Source organism: Podarcis muralis, chromosome 2, assembly GCF_964188315.1.
Source record: "Podarcis muralis chromosome 2, rPodMur119.hap1.1, whole genome shotgun sequence".
In the NCBI taxonomy this organism is placed as follows: Eukaryota; Metazoa; Chordata; class Lepidosauria; order Squamata; family Lacertidae; genus Podarcis; species Podarcis muralis.
In genome coordinates, this window is record NC_135656.1 from 121,452,826 (window position 1) to 121,470,523 (window position 17,698).

General features: G+C 47.3%; 2 protein-coding genes across 10 annotated transcripts in view; both read right to left on the minus strand.

Annotated features, from left to right (window-relative positions):
• LOC114592576 (uncharacterized) overlaps nucleotides 1–17,698 on the minus strand; it is a 44,292-nt gene that overhangs the window by 13,906 nt on the left and 12,688 nt on the right. For 2 of the 9 annotated variants that reach the window (XM_077923252.1, XM_077923247.1), the window contains exon 1: nucleotides 3,881–4,511. The exons of 4 other annotated variants lie outside the window; for them this stretch is intronic. In XM_077923252.1, the coding sequence (XP_077779378.1) occupies nucleotides 3,881–4,001 (121 nt within the window). In that variant the 5' untranslated portion in view covers nucleotides 4,002–4,511. Of the gene's footprint in view, nucleotides 1–3,880; nucleotides 4,512–4,752; nucleotides 4,853–17,698 lie in introns of those variants that run through there. 3 more of the 9 variants (XM_077923250.1, XM_077923245.1, XM_077923246.1) reach the window with 2 other exon arrangements.
• LOC114592581 (uncharacterized) lies at nucleotides 7,429–13,810 on the minus strand. The gene is given in 5 exon segments (XM_077923359.1): nucleotides 7,429–8,510; nucleotides 8,512–9,748; nucleotides 10,582–10,674; nucleotides 12,028–12,126; nucleotides 13,681–13,810. Coding segments are annotated over 5 exon segments (1,632 nt in total). The 5' UTR covers nucleotides 13,781–13,810; the 3' UTR covers nucleotides 7,429–8,407.

The following is a 17,698-nucleotide window of genomic DNA, read 5'->3' on the forward strand; positions in this document are numbered from 1 at the left end:
GATCTCTCCCTCATTACAGTCGATCAGGTATATGAAGACGAGCAGCAAAGTCAGTCCTCAGGGAATGTGCAGGCGACCTTGGAACGGACAGCTCACGGAAGAACCCCGACCAAAACTAAGAGGAGGCGTGTAGTGGTGATAGGGGATTCCCTACTGAGGGGAACAGAAGCAGTGATCTGTGGGCCTGACAAGATGTCTCGGGAAGTGTGCTGTCTCCCCGGGGCTAAGATCCAAGATGTAACTGAACGACTGCAAGGAATCATAAAACCCACTGACAAATACCCCTTCCTCTTGGTTCATGTGGGAACCAATGACACTGCAAGCAATAGCCTCCAGAAGATCAAAAGAGACTTCAAGGCTCTGGGCAGGAAATTGAAGCAATTAAATGCACAAATTGTCATCTCATCTGTCCTCCCAGTTGAACGATGTGGCCCAGGGAGAGAGGGAAAAATAGTGGAAGTGAACAGCTGGCTTCGCAAATGGTGTAAACAGGAACGGTTTGGATTCTTAGATCACGGACTGCAGTTTCTTGAAGATGGACTTCTGGCAAGCGATGGGCTGCACCTCACAACGGTTGGGAGGAATGTTTTTGCCAAAAATCTCAGAAACCTCATCAGGAGGGCTTTAAACTGACTAATGTGGGGGAGGGAGACAGTGCTCCTGAAGGTAGGAGTCTATCAATTGATGAAGATGATCATCCAAATGTCATAGACCAAATGGAGCAAACAGCACGCAGACCTAGTGGTGGGAGGAAAAAATCCTTAAATAAGAGACACGGGGGAATGATTAATGGACTTCAATGTCTGTACACTAATGCGCAAAGCATGGGAAATAAACAAGATGAGCTTGAGCTCTTGGTACAGCAAACTAAATATGACATAATAGGCATCACTGAAACCTGGTGGGATAAGTCCCACGATTGGAATGTAATAATGGAGGGATGCAATCTATTTCAGAGAAACAGACCAGACAAGAAAGGAGGAGGAGTGGCATTATATGTCAGGGATGTGTATACCTGTGAAGAGATCCAAGATTTAGAACCTCAAAGCCAAAGTGAGAGCATTTGGGTCAAAATTAAGGGTAAGAGATAACAGTGGAAAGGGAAAGAATAACAGTGACCTGATTGTGGGAGTTTACTATAGATCCCCAAGCCAAACGGAGGACATAGATGATGCCTTCCTGGAACAGATGGCCAAGCATGCAAAAGGAAGGGAGATAGTAGTAATGGGGGACTTCAATTACCCGGATATTTGTTGGATGTCAAACTCAGCCAAGAGCATATGGTCAAACAGATTCCTCACTGCCCTTGCAGACAACTTCATTGTCCAGAAAGTGGGAGAAGCAACAAGAGGAACAGCCATTTTAGATCTGGTCCTAACCAATGTTGATGACCTGGTTAGTGGGGTAGAAGTGGAAGGATCATTAGGCGCGACTGATCATGCTCTTATGAAGTTTACTATACAGCGGAAAGGAGCAGCCAAGCATACTAGGACTCAATTTCTTGACTTTAAGAAAGTTTTCTTAAAGTCAATTTCTTGACTTTAAGAAAGTTTTCTTAAAGTCAATTTCTTGACTTTAAGAAAACTTAGGGAAGTGCTGGAGATAGTACAAGAATACTTGGCTAGTTTAGATGTATTCAAGTCTCCAGGGCCAGATGAACTGCATCCAAGAATATTAAAAGAACTGGCAGATGTGATTTCAGAACCACTGGCAGTCATCTTTGAGAATTCCTGGAGAACAGGCGAAGTCCCGGCAGACTGGAGGAGGGCAAATGTCCCTATTTTCAAAAAGGGGGAAAGAGAGGACCCAAATAATTATCGCCCAGTCAGTCTGACATCAATACCAGGGAAGATTCTGGAGCAGATCATTAAGCAAACAGTCTGTGAGCAACTAGAAAGGAATGCTGTGATCACCAATAGTCAGCATGGATTTCTGAAAAATAAGTCATGTCAGACTAACCTGATCTCGTTTTTTGACAGAATTACAAGCCTGGTAGATGAAGGGAACGCAGTGGATGTAGCCTACCTTGATTTCAGCAAGGCATTTGACAAGGTGCCCCATGATATTCTTGTAAAGAAGCTGGTAAAATGTGGTCTTGACTATGCTACCACTCAGTGGATTTGTAACTGGCTGACTGACCGAACCCAAAGGGTGCTCATCAATGGTTCCTCTTCATCCTGGAGAAGAGTGACTAGTTGGGTGCCACAGGGTTCTGTCTTGGGCCCGGTCTTATTCAACATCTTTATCAACGACTTGGATGATGGACTCAAGGGCATCCTGATCAAATTTGCAGATGACACCAAATTGGGAGGGCTGGCTAACACCCCAGAGGACAGAATCACACTTCAAAACGACCTTGACAGATTAGAGAACTGGGCCAAAACAAACAAGATGAAGTTTAACAGGGAGAAATGTAAAGTATTGCACTTGGGCAAAAAAAAATGAAAGGCACAAATACAAGATGGGGGACACCTGGCTTGAGAGCAGTACATGTGAAAAGGATCTAGGAGTCTTGGTTGACCACAAACTTGACATGAGCCAACAGTGTGACGCGGCAGCTAAAAAAGCCAATGCAATTCTGGGCTGCATCAATAGGAGTATAGCATCTAGATCAAGGGAAGTAATAGTGCCACTGTATTCTACTCTGGTCAGACCTCACCTGGAGTACTGTGTCCAGTTCTGGGCACCACAGTTCAAGAAGGACACTGACAAACTGGAACGTGTCCAGAGGAGGGCAACCAAAATGGTCAAAGGCCTGGAAACGATGCCTTATGAGGAACGGCTAAGGGAGCTGGGCATGTTTAGCCTGGAGAAGAGGAGGTTAAGGGGTGATATGATAGCCATGTTCAAATATATAAAAGGATGTCATATAGAGGAGGGAGAAAGGTTGTTTTCTGCTGCTCCATATGTCAGGAGTGCTCTGATGTTGTTTCCTGCTTGGCAGGGGGTTGGACTCGATGGCCCTTGTGGTCTCTTCCAACTCTATGATTCTATGATCCCAGAGTGGGTAATCTTCATAAAAAGGGAAGGTGGAGGGAAGGAAGGGGAATAAAAGATCAGGCTAAGTTCAAATTGAAAGCCAGGTAGAATAGCTCTGTCTTACAGGCCCCGCGGAAGGAAGTTAAATCCTGCAGGGCCCTGGTCTCATGGGGCAGAGCATTCCACCAGGTCGGAGCCATCACTAAGAAGGCCCTGGCCCTGGTGGAGGATAATCTGACTTCCTTAGGGCCCAAACTATGATTATTCATGGACCTTAAGGTCTTCTGCGGGGCATACCAGGAGAGGCATACCAGGGGAATCAGACTCTTTCATCCTTCCTGAGGAGCTCAGAAGGCAAAACAAGCTGCATTTTCCTGAGACGGAAAAAGAAGCATAGGAAGTCTCAGCAGCCCTGCAGGGAATTCTCCTGCCCTAGATATTCTCCTGCCGCTGGACATCCCCTCTGCAACAGTCCCAAGCTGTTATTAAACATGTTTTTGTGATTCCAAATTAATCTGTCTGCTTCCTCTATCTTTCTTAAGGCGGGCATGGTACGCTCAGTAGTGACCTGAAAGTAGATCCCATTGAACTCAGTGGAGCTTACATATGAGTAAATCTGCAATGGACTGCTGTGCATATTCTCCCTCTTCTGACACACAGAAACCCATTGGTCCTCTTCCCCTCCCTTCTTCCAGTCAAGACCTTCTTGCCCTTTCTCCCCCCTGTGTCTTTTCTGCTCACTTGGGGGGTGTCCCTCCCCATCCATCCATCCTCCCCCCCCCCAACCCCCTGTAACTCAGGCAGAAGCAAAGGGAGCCTGCAGGGATTTATCCTGCCACACAATTTCCTTGTTTCCACTCCCCAAACCTCCATGCCCCCAACTCCATTCCCTGCCACTCACCAGATCTCTCTGAGTGTCCTGGAGGGGAACGGTCAGAGGTTGGGGGAGGCAGCCGGACCAGGTCAACCGTCCATCTTCCCCCTTCCATCCTCGCTAGGTTCGCAGGATCTGCCTCTTCCATCCTTCCTGAGGAGCTCAGAAGATGCAGGTTCGAGGGAGGGAGATAGAAGCAAAGGCAGCCTCAGAGGCCCTGCATCCATTTCCCCACCCAACATATTTTCCTGGTGAAAGATAAGCCTGCCTAGGTGTGGGCACCCACTTGCGGTTTCCTTGGTAAAAGAGGGGCCCCTTCTCCTGGACCCCACCATGCGAGGAAAGTGGAGTCATGCCTGAAAGAGGATCTTCTACCCACCATCATTAAACACATTCCTTTTTTGGCCTCCTTCTTTCTCTGCCAGCCTGGAGCTGTGACAGGGCTGCCTCCCTCCATGCCACCTCCTCCCCCAGCCCCACTTTAAGGGAAGGGGCTGTAGCTCAAGGGCGGAGCATCTCCTCAGCAGGCAGAAAGCCCCCGATCCAAGACCCCCCCCCTTTGGTCTAATCCTGCCCTCTCTACTCGACCCCTTTCTTTCCAAAACATCCATGCCTCCCTCCTCCTCTCCCCAGAGCCACCCTGCCCCCTTTCCTTTTGGGGGGGGGGGTTCCTACCCCACCCTAAAACTCCCTCCCCCCCCCCCGCCTCGCCTTCTTGCCTTGCTCTCCCCCTGGGGCGCCCCTGCAGCCCTCGAGGTCCTTTGCTCTCCCCGCAGCTCTTTGGGGGCTCAAATGTGGGGTGCAAACCCATGCATGCTCCTCCCCCGGAGGGCTTCTCTCCTGCTCTGACACGGGAGCCCCCTCCTCCCTCCCAAAAAAATATATCCCTCTTTTCCTACCTTGCAAAAGGCACAGTCTTCCGCGCTGCAGAATCTCCTCCCTCGCAGCTTGTCACATGTGACAAACCGAGGAGGAAGTGACGCTTTTCCTCTCCTCCCCCAGGAAGTCCTCTGTCATAATATAATCGCTGCCTTTAACCCTTGAAGAGCCAGTATTCCCTCATCCCAAACTGTAAGGTGCTGGGGACATTGCAGATTCTGCTTCTTTGTACTCCATAAAGTAGGGTTGCTACCTTGGGGGTGATTCCTCCCACCCCCCAATTTGTTGCTGAACCGACTTCGAAGCAATCCATTGCAATCTGTCGCAGGCCCATCTTGCATTTCTCTCCCTCATCATCATTCCTGCAATTTCCTCCATCGCCTCTCCAACAATTTCATTTGTTCCACAGAACTTTCCCTCCGGTTGACAGAAGAGAATCCTTTGGATCCCAGCTTGAAGTGCAGAATGACTTCCCCAGTCTTCAGGTTAAATATGCTATAAAGGCTGTCAATTTAGCGTGCTTCCTAACAAGTTTGGATTTGTGAAAGTTTTATTTATGGCTGAGTAATACATGCACTTTATTGTGTTACCGGAAAATCCGAGGGCCCCCTTGGACAAAACAAAGACACCAACCAGGATAACTTGGAGCAAAACAGCAGCCTGTAGGCTTGGCCTTTATTGAACTGATGCATCAAGGTGTTCCCCTCACTTGCAGGAGAGAGGAAAGACCCAGAAAGATGGTGTGCAAGACCTTATAAAAACTTTTGAAATTCCCCTCCTCTAGGTCAAGCCCACCCCCAGAAACATCATGCATACATTACAGAAAGGAGGGGTTGAGGGAGGAGTTGGTGGTAACCTGAGTGTCCTGTCACCTGGCTGGTTCCTCCTTTCCCCCCTCCGCATGAGTCACTTCCAGGAGACAAAGGGGAGTTGGCAGTTTCCTGCCCCCAGAGGGAAGATCTGATCATTGTCCTTTGTTTCAGTCCATGCTGAATTCACTCCCATATGCAAGTTCTTTGTGATCTTGATTATCTTCTGTCTAGGACCATCTGGGTTGGCATAGCAACTGGGCAGGGCTCCTGTGGATGTGCTGGGATGGTGAAGGGATTATGGCTGACCAGAACCAAGCCACCCCCCTGTCACCCCCCTTTGATAGTCCTTGTCATATGGAGTAAAATAAAAATGGAACAGTGCAAATCCAATGTATGGTTGATTTTTCTATGAATTTATAACAGAAATGTGGCGTATGTAGTGTGTGAGTGTGAGTGTGTGTGAAGTTTGTACAAACAGAATGATTGGGGTGGGGGGGGTTCCTGCTACAATTGGTAACTGTTGGGCTGATTATATTTATTTTCTCGCCTAATTTTGTTTTCAGTTTATAAATAGGTTCTCAAATTGTATTTCTGTTCTATTCTAAACAATAGCTCAGCTCTTGCCAAGTTTCCATCACATGTATGCTTTTATTTAAAAGAAATATTTCCATTTTATTTACTGCTTTCCAATCCAGCTCAGCCCCTGGCCTCTCAAGATCTTCCCTCCAAAACTTCGGAGGGGCTCCTCTCCACTCCCACTGGTTGCCCCCCATGGCTTTTCTCACCTCTGCAGGTTTGCCAGCTATGCCCCCTTTTGGACAGAGGTGACTTGGCAACTGCACTCCAGGCTCTGGCAAGTTCCAGGCTGAATAATTGCAATGTCTTCTATACGGGGCTTCCCTGAAAGATGACTCAGAAACTTCCATGGGTCCAGATCCCCTTGATCCACTTGAACCACATACGGCTTCTGAGTAAATGGTGAATGTCATATCCTTGAGACCACAAGCCCTTTCTTCAGATACACTTTCCTCCCCTCCTTCCTCTCTCCCCATATTCACACACAGGTACACAGGGATTGTTTATTGTGAATTTATTCCTTAAACTATTAACGTCCATAGTATCTGCATTTTTGTACTTTTTATCATTCTGCATATAAATATTCAACATTCAATAAACAACTACAGTGGTACCTCGGGTTAAGACCTTAATTTGTTCTGGAGGTCCGTTCTTAACCTGAAACTGTTCTTAACCTGAGGTACCACTTTAGCTAATGGGGCCACCCGCTGCCGCCGCCACACAATTTCTGTTTTTAGTTCTTAACCTGAGGTACTATTTCTGAGTTAGTGGAGTCTGTAAACTGAAGCATCTGTAACCCGAGGTACCACTGTATTTTTTTAAAAGGCAGTTTTCTTCATTTTCTTCCTAAAATGGAGCTGTTTACTGCATTAATTCTGCCCTGTTCCAAAAGTTTTCATGAAAGCTTTCAGGAAAGCTATGAAGAATTTGCATGACTAGAAGTGCCTTAAGATTTTCAAAATGAAAACACTTAGGGGAACTCAATTTCCCCCTTCCCTTTTTAAAAAAAGATAATCCAATATGGTTAAGAATATCGCATTTTTACTTATTCTATAAAGATGGACAGAAGCTGATGGTGTTAATCTGAATTAGTTCGCCTGCTTGCAACTAACAATATGTTGGAATGTTGCTTCAAGGTGTTCCTCCCTCCTCCAGGGGTTTATAAGCGAGGAATTTTATTATTTCTGCGTATGCATGTGTTTTTGTGCATGTGCATTTATAGGTATACCTGATTATATTCCACCTTTCCAGTGAAAGGTAACTACAACAGCACACAGGTAACAAAATGTATTACTCTGACCCCCATGATAATGCTCAAATATAATGCTTTAATTCATCTAGAAGTTACAAGGAAAAGGTGGGACACACCTGGAGGAAAGAAGGGAAATGCCTCATTACCAACTACAATCAAATTACCCAACTGCTACAAAACAAAAGCAATGAATCCTGGTCCGCTTTCAATAACTGTTTTGCAGGATCTGACCCAAGGTCCATGGATGGCACCATCTTGTACCCAAGAGCACCAGCCAGAAACCTGCAGGAGTTCAGAAGCAGTACATGATGCTCAGGCCTTTTTTCCCTGCCTTTCCACACAACATGCTTCCTTAGATAAGAGTGTGACCATATTAGGCCATCCTTTGGTCTGTTTTCAAAAATGAGATGAGCAAGAGTGGTGGAGACTGCCACTCCAATAGGCTTCAGAGAAGGGGAAGAGGAAGGGAGTATGGACCTAGAATTGCGGTGGTTTGAGATGGGACACACCGCAGAAGAAGGAAGGAGCTGGGAAATAGTGGATCAACAGGAGCAAGATAGCAGGTGCTCCAGCCCTGAACAGAGACAGGAGCCTGTTGCGTTAGAAATATCACAGCACCCAAGCGACACGATGTCTCTAGTATACTGGAGTCCCCTCCTTCCCCTACAACCAGGCGTGCCCTTCATCTCACAGAGCAGAAAGCCAAACAGACACAGAGATTTTCCATTAGTGGCCCCCGTAGACAACAGGAAGGGACTCAAGGCCAGGAAGTAACTGCTGGGGGCAGGAAGACTCACTCTAGGCAACAGCTCAGGTTTTTGAGGACATACATTCCATGTTTCTGTGTGTTTTTGTTGATTTAAATGAAAGAAGCAAAAGAAGCTCACAGCACCACTGATTTCACCAGGAAGGCAGCCAGCCCTGTAGTTGACGGCACCTTCGAGACAGCAGCTGTACCATTTCTCCCATTGGAATTGTTGTATGAATTCCGTGAAGTTTAGCAACAGCGGTGCTCTAATTAAAATGCTTTCTGCATTACAAGCATCTCAATATTTCTTTCCTCTTGATTCGCTTATGCAAAATGAGTTGTGAAATCTGACCAAATCTTTTCCCACACTCCAAGCATATATATGGTTTATCCCATGTGAGTTCTTTTATGAGAAGTAAGCTTAGATCCCTGTGCAAATCTCTTTCCACAGTCCAAACATTTATATGGTTTCTCCCCTGTGTGAATTCTTTGATGATATGTAAGGCTTGTGCTGTGACTGAAGTTCTTTCCACACTCAAAACAGGTATATGGTTTCGCCCCTGTGTGAATTCTTTGATGACGTTCAAGGCTTGAGCTTTGAGTGAAGCTCTTTCCACACTCAAAACATGCATACGGTTTTTCACCTCTGTGAATTTTTTGATGTATATGAAGGCTTGTAACCTGGCTGAAGCTCTTTCCACACTCAAAGCACTTATATGGCTTCTCTCCTGTATGGATTCTGCGATGGCAAACAAGGTATGTGCAGTTACTAAAGCTCTTTCCACATGTCACACATTTATATGGTTTTTCCCCTTTATGGATTCGCTCATGCACAGTAAGGTGTGAACTCTGACTGAAGCTCTTCCCACACTCAAAGCATTTATACGGCTTCTCACCAGTGTGAGTTCTCTTGTGTGAAGTAAGGTGTGAACTCTGGCTGAAGCTCTTTCCACATTCCAAGCATTTATATGGTTTCTCCCCTGTGTGGGTTCTCTTATGTGAAGTAAGGCTAGCACTGTGAGCAAAGCTCGTTCCGCACTCCGAACATTTATAAGATTTCTCTCCTGTGTGAATTCTTTGGTGCGATATAAGACTTGAGCTGTGAGCGAAGCTCATTTCGCACTCCAAACATTTATACGGCTTCTCCCCTGTGTGGGTTTTTTGATGCGAAGGAAGGCTTGAGCTGTGACGGAAGGTCTTTCCACAGTCCAAACAGGTATACGGCTTCTCCCCTGTGTGAAGTTTTTGATGTTCTGTAAGGTTTCTCCTGTGACTGAAGCTCTTTCCACACTCAGAGCAGCTATGTGGTTTCTCCCTGCTGTGGACTTCCTGATGTGTTGTAAGGTTTGAGTGGCGCTTGAAACTCTTTCCACATTCTAGGCATTGGTATGATTCCTGTCCTGCGTGAATTCTTTGATGTGATTTTAGGCCTGAGCTGTCACTGAAGCTCTTTCCACACACCAAGCATTTACACAGTGTCTCCTCTGAGTGGATTCTGCAGTGTGGGCTGAGGCTCGATTTACCTTTGAACGTTTTGCCACACGAAGGGCTATCATTTGTTCTCTTCGCTTCATGCTTATTTCTTTCTGATGAGCCCCGAGAACCATTATTGTCCTGGTCATCACCTGCTAAAATTAAGGGAAAACAGCAAACATTAAAAACTTCCCAATACAGGGCTGCCTTCGGACGTCTTCTAAAAGCTACGTAGTTCTTTATCTCCTTGACATCTGAAGGGAGGGTGTTCCACAGGGCTGGTTCCACTACTTCACTTCTTACTGTGACGAAACCAGCTGAAGACCCTCAGAGTTGGACCTCAGTGTCCGGGCAGAAGGATGGAGGTGGAGATGCTCATTCAGGTCTACAGGGCTGAGGCCGTTTTGAGCTTTAAAGGTCAGCACCAACACTTTGAATTGTGCTTGGAAACATACTCTGAGCCAATGTAGATCCTTTAAGACCGGTGTTATATGCTCCTGGCAACTGCTCCCAGTCACCAGTTGAGCTGCTGCTTTCTGGATTAATTGTAGTTTCCGAGTCACCTTCAAAGGCAGCCCCACCTAGAGCGCATTGTAGCAATCCAAGCGGGAGATAACCATAGCATGTACCACAGTCTGTGTGCAGGTAGGGACTTAGCCTGTGATGGAGCTGGTAGACAACAGCCCCAAAACTCTGACTATGCCCATGTCACCATTTATATTTTTATTAATTTTTAGAATGTATTTATAATGTTGTACTGTTTTAGTGTTGTTAGCCGCCCTGAGCCTGGCTTCGGCTGGGGAGGGCGGGATATAAATAAAATTTATTATTATTATTATTATTAAAAAACATTCATGTCCTTTCTTTCTACCTTTTATCACTGCTAGCCCGGAGCTCTGGCCCTGCAGCCTTCCTCGTTTTCTTGCCAGGTGGGCTTCCTCAATCCCAACATCTCCCCAGGTCCCCATCTCCATTCCCTGGAACTCACCAGATCTCTCTGAGGGTCCTGGGAGAGAACAGTCAGAGGTGGTGGGAGACAGCCTGACCAGGTCAACTGTCCATCTTCCTCCTTCCAACCTCGCTAGGTTTGCAGAATAATAAATAAATAAATAAATAAATAATTTTTTTTATTTATACTCCACCCTTCCTGGTTCACAAAACCGGGCTCGATGCAGCTAACAACATATTTAAAACACAGGCCCCCAGGGCTCCCCACGCTGCGGATAGCAGAATGCCACCCGGGGGGCGGAGTGCGCTGAAGCAGAGTGCCCCTCGCGCCGGGCAGACATCGGCCAGCCCCACAAGCTCGGGGGACAGCAGGGAGGCGCAGCATCGCCATCCCGCTGTTCCTCGACCTTGTTTGGTTTCCCCGACCTGCTTTTGCGGGGGAAATAAAGGGGAAAAAAATTTTCTTTATTTCCCCCCAAAAAAACTAGGTGCGTCCTATGGGACGGAGCGTCCTATGGGACGAAAAATACGGTACTTCTGCTGACTCACGCGCTCCGACATTTTCTTAGACCGACATTTCCTGGTTTGAGGAACGGAAATGAATTGCATAAGACTAACATAGACGGACATAGATTGAGAAGGGGGTCGAAAATCGCAGAGACGGAGTGACTCAAACAGCGACATCAGATGGTGAATAAACATTTTGCACTCTTTTGAAAAAGACGTTCCTCTAATAAGACTTGTAAGAGCAATTACAGGGATTTTTGCAAGATCTGCAACTAGTGAAGATCCCAAAGTGCTGCATCATAATCATAAGGTTTCATCAGCTGACCTGCACTGACAGAAAGTCTCAGGTGCCAAGGAACAATCAGCGGTGCACTTTCGGGATCCTGATACATATCCTTTGCAGTCACATCCTGGCCCCTGACCTCTGATATGTAGGGCAGCAGAACACGGTTTGAGGAAAATGGCTTCGTGAGCTAGAGAGGGACTGCTGCCATGACCCACAAGTTTCTCACTGCTGACCTGGCAGCTTGGCTGCTGCAAACGGGGGGGAAATCTGTCTCCATACTGAGATGAAGCCCATTCAGTCCCTCATCTGGCAATTGCTGCAGCTATACCAGTGAGTGTCGGAAGATTCAGGACCCAACACAACATTATACTCTGAAAAAGAATTTTCTTCACACCACCATTCATGGGCATAGCCAAGGAGGGGTGGGGGGCAGCCCCCCAGATCAGGTAAAACATTAGAAATACTTAACTAACTGGCCAATCATGCCAGTGCTGCCCCCCTAACAAAAGGCCTGACGCCCCCACCAAAAATCTTGCGCCCATGCCACCACTGAAAAACATTCCTTTCCTTTTCTACCTTTCATGTCTCACAGCCCAGAACTCTGGCCCTGCAGCCTTCCTCGTTTTCTTGCCAGGGGGGCTTCCTCACTCCCAACATCTCCCCGGGTCCCCATCACCATTCCCTGCCACTCACCAGATCTCTCTGAGGGTCCTGGGAGGGAACAGTCAGAGGTGGTGGGAGACAGCCTGACCAGGTCAACTGTCCATCTTCCCCCTTCCATCCTTGCTAGGTCTGCAGGAGGAGAATAATAATAATAATAATAATAATAATAATAATAATAATAATAATTTTTGTATCCTGCCCTCTCCGGCCGAGGCAGGGCCCAGAGTGGCTAACATCATAAAAACAACACAATATGCATAAAAACAGACATCAATTAATTAAAATACATCTTAAAATTAATTCAGACAAGTTAAAATCTAAGCAGTTGGCAATTATCAGGTTGGAATTGAGAGTGGTTAATACTTGCCAGGACCACCTGTTTCCACTGATCATACAAGGACCTGTGAGCAGGTTGGGGGCCTCCTTCGGCTTTGTTTTACACAAAGGAAAGTAAGTCAAACTGCATCCTGCCCAAAGGCCTGGCGGAACAGCTCCGTCTTGCAGGCCCTGCGGAAAGATGTCCAATCCCGCAGGGCCCTGGTCTCTTGTGGGAGAGCGGTCCACCAGGCCGGGGCCACGGCTGAAAAGGCCCTGGCTCTAGTCAAGGCCAGTCTAATTTCCCTGGGGCCCGGGATCTTCAAGGGGTTGTTAGCAGTAAGAGGGTTAAAGAGGATCAGCCTCTTTCATCCTTCCTGAGGAGCTCAGAAGCCTAAAGAAGCTGCAGGTTTCTTGGGAAGGAGGGAGGGAGGGAGGGAGGAGTAAAAGGAGCCTCAGAGAAGCTGCAGGGATTCCTCTGCCCTAGATATTCTCCAGCCCCTGCAGAAGCCCAAATGGGGCATATATTACAAATTTATATCCCCCAATCTGGTGGGCTTCTCACAGCCACCCAGTGCGGCTAAGAGCATATATAAAAACAGAACAAAACATCAAACATAAAAAACAGAAATATCCTATACAGGCAACAAACAAACCAATAATAAAAATAGGCAACAAACAAACCAATAATAAGAACAACCCAATAATAATAATAACAACATGTTTACAGTTATACCCAAATTAAAATAACCACCGACCCCAACTAAACAATTAACCAACACCAACCCGACAAAAACAAAACAGAGGAACCAAAATCAGAACCGTTTAAAGCATTTTAGCCAGTTGCCCCAACCCAAGAGATGTTCCAGCAATGTCCCAGTGGCCTCTCAGGAGCCTCTTTTGGCTGTTCAAGGTGAGCCTGGGCTCCACCCCCTTGGCCAGGTGGTATGGGCCTCGCACCCAGGCCTCATGGCACGGGGAGCACAGTAGTGACCTGAAAGTGGTTCCCATTGAACGCAGTGGTTTTTATATCTATATAGGGCTCCTCTGCCTATTCCTCCTCTTCTGGCAACATATTGGTGCATGCTCCAGGGGAGAGACTTTGGAGAAGACCACAAATCCAGCTTCTTTGGAACTATTTTGCAGGACTCAGAAGTTTAAACAAGCTGCAGGTTTTTATGGGTGAAGGAGAAGCAAAGGCGGCCTCAGAGCCACTCCAGGGATTTTCCTCCATGGATATATTGGGAGGGGAAGCCTCTCAATATATTGGGGGCCCAATACACAGTTTCCACAGTAAAACCTCCCCCCTTTATCTTATTCCTTGCTTCCACTCTCCATCCCTCCAAGTCCCTCTCTCCTGGAACTCACCAGATGTCTCTGAGGGTCCTGGGAGGCAACGCTCAGAGGTTGCTTGGAGGGATGCAGGAGACAGCCTGACCAGGTCAACCGTCCATCTTCCTCCTTCCATCCTCGCCTGGATTGAAGAGCTCAGAAGTTCCTGAAGAAGCAAAGAGAGCCTCAGAGGCCCTGCAGTCAGTTTCCTGCCCAAGACATTTTCCTGGTGATTGTGAAGCCATGCATGAAAAGTGGAGTCATGCCTGAAAGAGGATCTTCTTCCCACCACCATTAAAAACATTTATTTCCTTTCCCCCATCCCCACTTTAGGGGAAGGGGCTGTAGTTCGAGGGCAGCGCATCTCTTCCGCAGGCAGGAAGCCCCAGATTCAGTCCCCAGGCAGGGCTGAGAAACCACGTCTGAAAACCCGGAAGAGCAATAGTGTGGACAATAGTAGCCCAGGTGGAGCAAGGGTATGACTGTATAGGCAGCTGACTGCGCTTGGAGCCCCCAGTTCTGCTGCAGCAGTGGCTGGTGGTGAGAAACGAATGGCATTTTATGGCCAGTGGTTCTCCTCTTCCCATCCTTAAAGTCTTCCCTCCTCTATCTCTCCCAACACCTTGGTACCTTACTAGGGCTGGTCTGCTATACAGAGAGACTGCGCCCTCCTTGGGGGCTTTCCTCCTGAACACCCCCAGACCGGGAAGGCATCGAAGATAAAAGAGCCCATGCCGTTGTAGAGCTGAAATAAGTTTCCAGCTGACCCTGCCCTCCCTCCCCCTCTTTTCCCAAAACATGAATGTCTCCCTCCTCCTCTTCCCAGAGTCATCCTGCCTCCTTTCCTTTTAGGGAGAGGGGTTTCCTCGCCCACCCTAAAACTGCCTCTTCCCCCGCCTGCTCTCCTCCTGGGGCGCCCCTGCACCCCTTAAAACCTTTTGCACTCTTCGCAGCTCTTGGGGGGCTGAATTGTGGGGTGCAACCCCACGCATGCGCCCTCCCACCCCTGCCCCTTTGCAAAAGTTCCCTCTCCTGGAGGGCTTCTCTCCTGCGAAGCAGCTGCTCTGGCGCGGGAGCCCCCCCCCCCCCATCTCCCTCTTTCTTCCTACCTTGCAAAAGGCACAGTCTTCCGCGCTGCAGAATCTCCTCCCTCGCAGCTGTTCAAATGTGACAAACGGAGGAGGAAGTGACGCTTTTCCTCTCCTCCCCCAGGAAGTCCTCTGTCATAATATAATCGCTGCCTTTAACCCTTGAAGAGCCAGTATTCCCCCCGCCACCACAGATTTTGCTCCCAGCTAGGATAGTTTATTGTCACAACTCTCAGCACCCTTAACCAGCAAAACAAGCTCCCAGAAATCTTAGGGGGCTTCATGGGGCTTTGGATATGTGGTGTGAATGTGGCCTAGCAGATTTGTGCTCTGTGTGTGTGGAAAGAGGCACACATTGATTAAAATTGTGCATCATAAAGTGGTACTTCGGGTTAAGTACTTAATTCGTTCTGGAGGTCCGTTCTTAACCTGAAACTGTTCTTAACCTGAAGCACCACTTTAGCTAATGGGGCCTCCTGCTGCCGCCGTGCCGGTGGAGCACAATTTCTGTTCTCAATATTTCTTGGTTAGCGGAGTCTGTAACCTGAAGCGTATGTAACTTGAAGCATACGTAACCCAAGGTACCACTGTAAAATCACAGGTGCAGTCAGCTCTCCTAGTACAGTCATACCTCGGGATGAATACGCTTCAGCTTAAATATTTTCAGGTTGCGCTCCCTGGAAGTAACGGAGCGCGTTACTTCCACGTTTCGCCGCTCACATATGCGCAGGTGCTCAAAATGATCTCAAACGCATGCGCGGAAGCGGCGAAAAGATAAAAACTCAATTATATAAAATACATTTTGGGGGTTTGAATCAATAGTCAGATAGTGGATCTTATTCTAATTGCCCCAGCTAAAAACCTTGCAAATTTTGATGTCACCTGCTCATCTTGGTCTGCTGAGAGAAAAAAACACTGTGACAGTGGCTGGGAGACCCGGAATGGACAATAAAATAGGGGCGATAACCTCACTCTTCAAATATTTATAAAGAATGCAAACCAGAAGGACATGCGCCACTGATTCGGCACTGCCATCTCCACAGGGACATAACCGTTTTTCGTGTGGAATTTTTTGGAATTGTCCCTCAAGTACAACCGAAGGCAGTATATTCAATCTTGTGAGAGTAAATGTGCATCTATATATTATAATTGCTACGTTATGCAGATAGGGTGCAGGAGAGTCAAAATGGGTATATCTCTGCCGCTGATGTTTTTCCTACCGCAACCTTGGGCAGTAGGAATGTTGTCCCAATGTTGTCATTCCAGCGTGGTTCAGGGCGGACCTGAAGTCACAAGATGAAGTCCCGTCCTCCTCAACTCAGCTCCCCCTCCATCCCACTTCAAGATAAACAACAGGCCTCTCCTTTTAGTTGATCAACAACTTTCAAACATTCACCATTTTCTTCCTTGTCTTAGACGGGAAGGGTTTTTCTCTCCAAGCATTCGGGGACCACTGCTATTCATGTGCCCTCGTGAAATTCCTCTCACCTCCATGGTAGCGTTATTTTGTTTAGCCAATGTCCTTCCTCTTAAAAATAGGTTGAATGTCAACACCTCCTTAAATCCACACGCTTTTTTTGGGTGGTGGTGGGGTTAAGCTCTAGTTTCCCAACGACATCAGTCAAAACAATGTTCTCCCCACCTTCACTCCTTTCAAACCACATATAGCTTCTAGTGTCCACATCTCCTCCAGTGCACAGCCAATAAAATCCAATTATAAGGAGAACCTCCGCTTTTGATGGCGGTCCGAGGGGGTTGCATCATGGCAAAGGTGATTACCCAACTCCTCCATCTGCCCCCATGCTAATCTGCATGGGAGTGAGCCGTTGAGGCGACTGCGAGTCAGCCTGCTCCCTCATAGCCCAGGAGGTTTCCAGGAATGCTTAAACCCTTTCGTTCCTTACCCCTTCATTTGTGCCTCCCTCCAATGTCGAGGGAGCTGCCGCCATGGTGCAAGACCAGAACCGGAAACTCAAGGTGAAAGAATAATACAAATGTAGTGTTGGAAGGGACCACAAGAATCATCTAGTCCTGGGGTAAAGGTAAAGGGACCCCTGACCGTTAAGTCTAGTTGCGGATGACTCTGGGGTTGCGGCGCTCATCTCGCTTTACTGGCCAAGGGAGCCTGCGTACAGCTTCCGGGTCATGTGGCCAGCATGACTAAGCCGCTTCTGGCGAACCAGAGCAGCGCACGGAAACGCCGTTTACCTTCCCGCCAGAGCAGTACCTATTTATCTACTTGCACTTTGATGTGCTTTCGAACTGCTAGGTTGGCAGGAGCAGGGACCGAGCAACGGCAGCTCACCCCGTCACGGGGATTCAAACCGCCAACCTTCTGATAGGAAAGCCCTAGGTTCTGTGCATTAGACCACAGCACCAACCGCGTCCCAGTCCAGGGGTAGTCAGCCTTTTTATACTTACCGCCCACTAATGCATCTTTCTTGATGGTAAAATTTCCTTACGGCCCACCAGGACTTGATGGAAGGAGGATTCAGAACCCCCTACTGCCCAGTTAGAATCCTGAAATGCCCACTAGTGTGCGGTAGGGACCAGGTTGACAATCCCTGATCTAGACCAATGCAATGCAGGAAAAACACCCCAACCTCTGCTGAACAACCTAGAAAAATGAAGGAGAGTTCACCACCTTCCAAGGTAGCTCATCTCACTTGCAGTCAGAAATTTCAGTTTAGGATTAGATGTCAGTTTAGGATTAGAGGTATTTTTACTCCTTGCATAAAATACAGGAAGAGCCGGAAAGCCAGGAAGTAATTGTAATCTCTGTATTTACATGGATTTAAATGAAAGAAGTGAAAAAAGCTCTCTTACATAACTGGAAAAAAATTACATAACTGGAAAGAAATATTACAAAAAGACAATACCAATAAAGAGTACAAATTAAGAAGGGGGGAAGGAAAAGAAAACTTAAACTATCTATTGTTATTAGTAAGATAAAGAATATGACATAA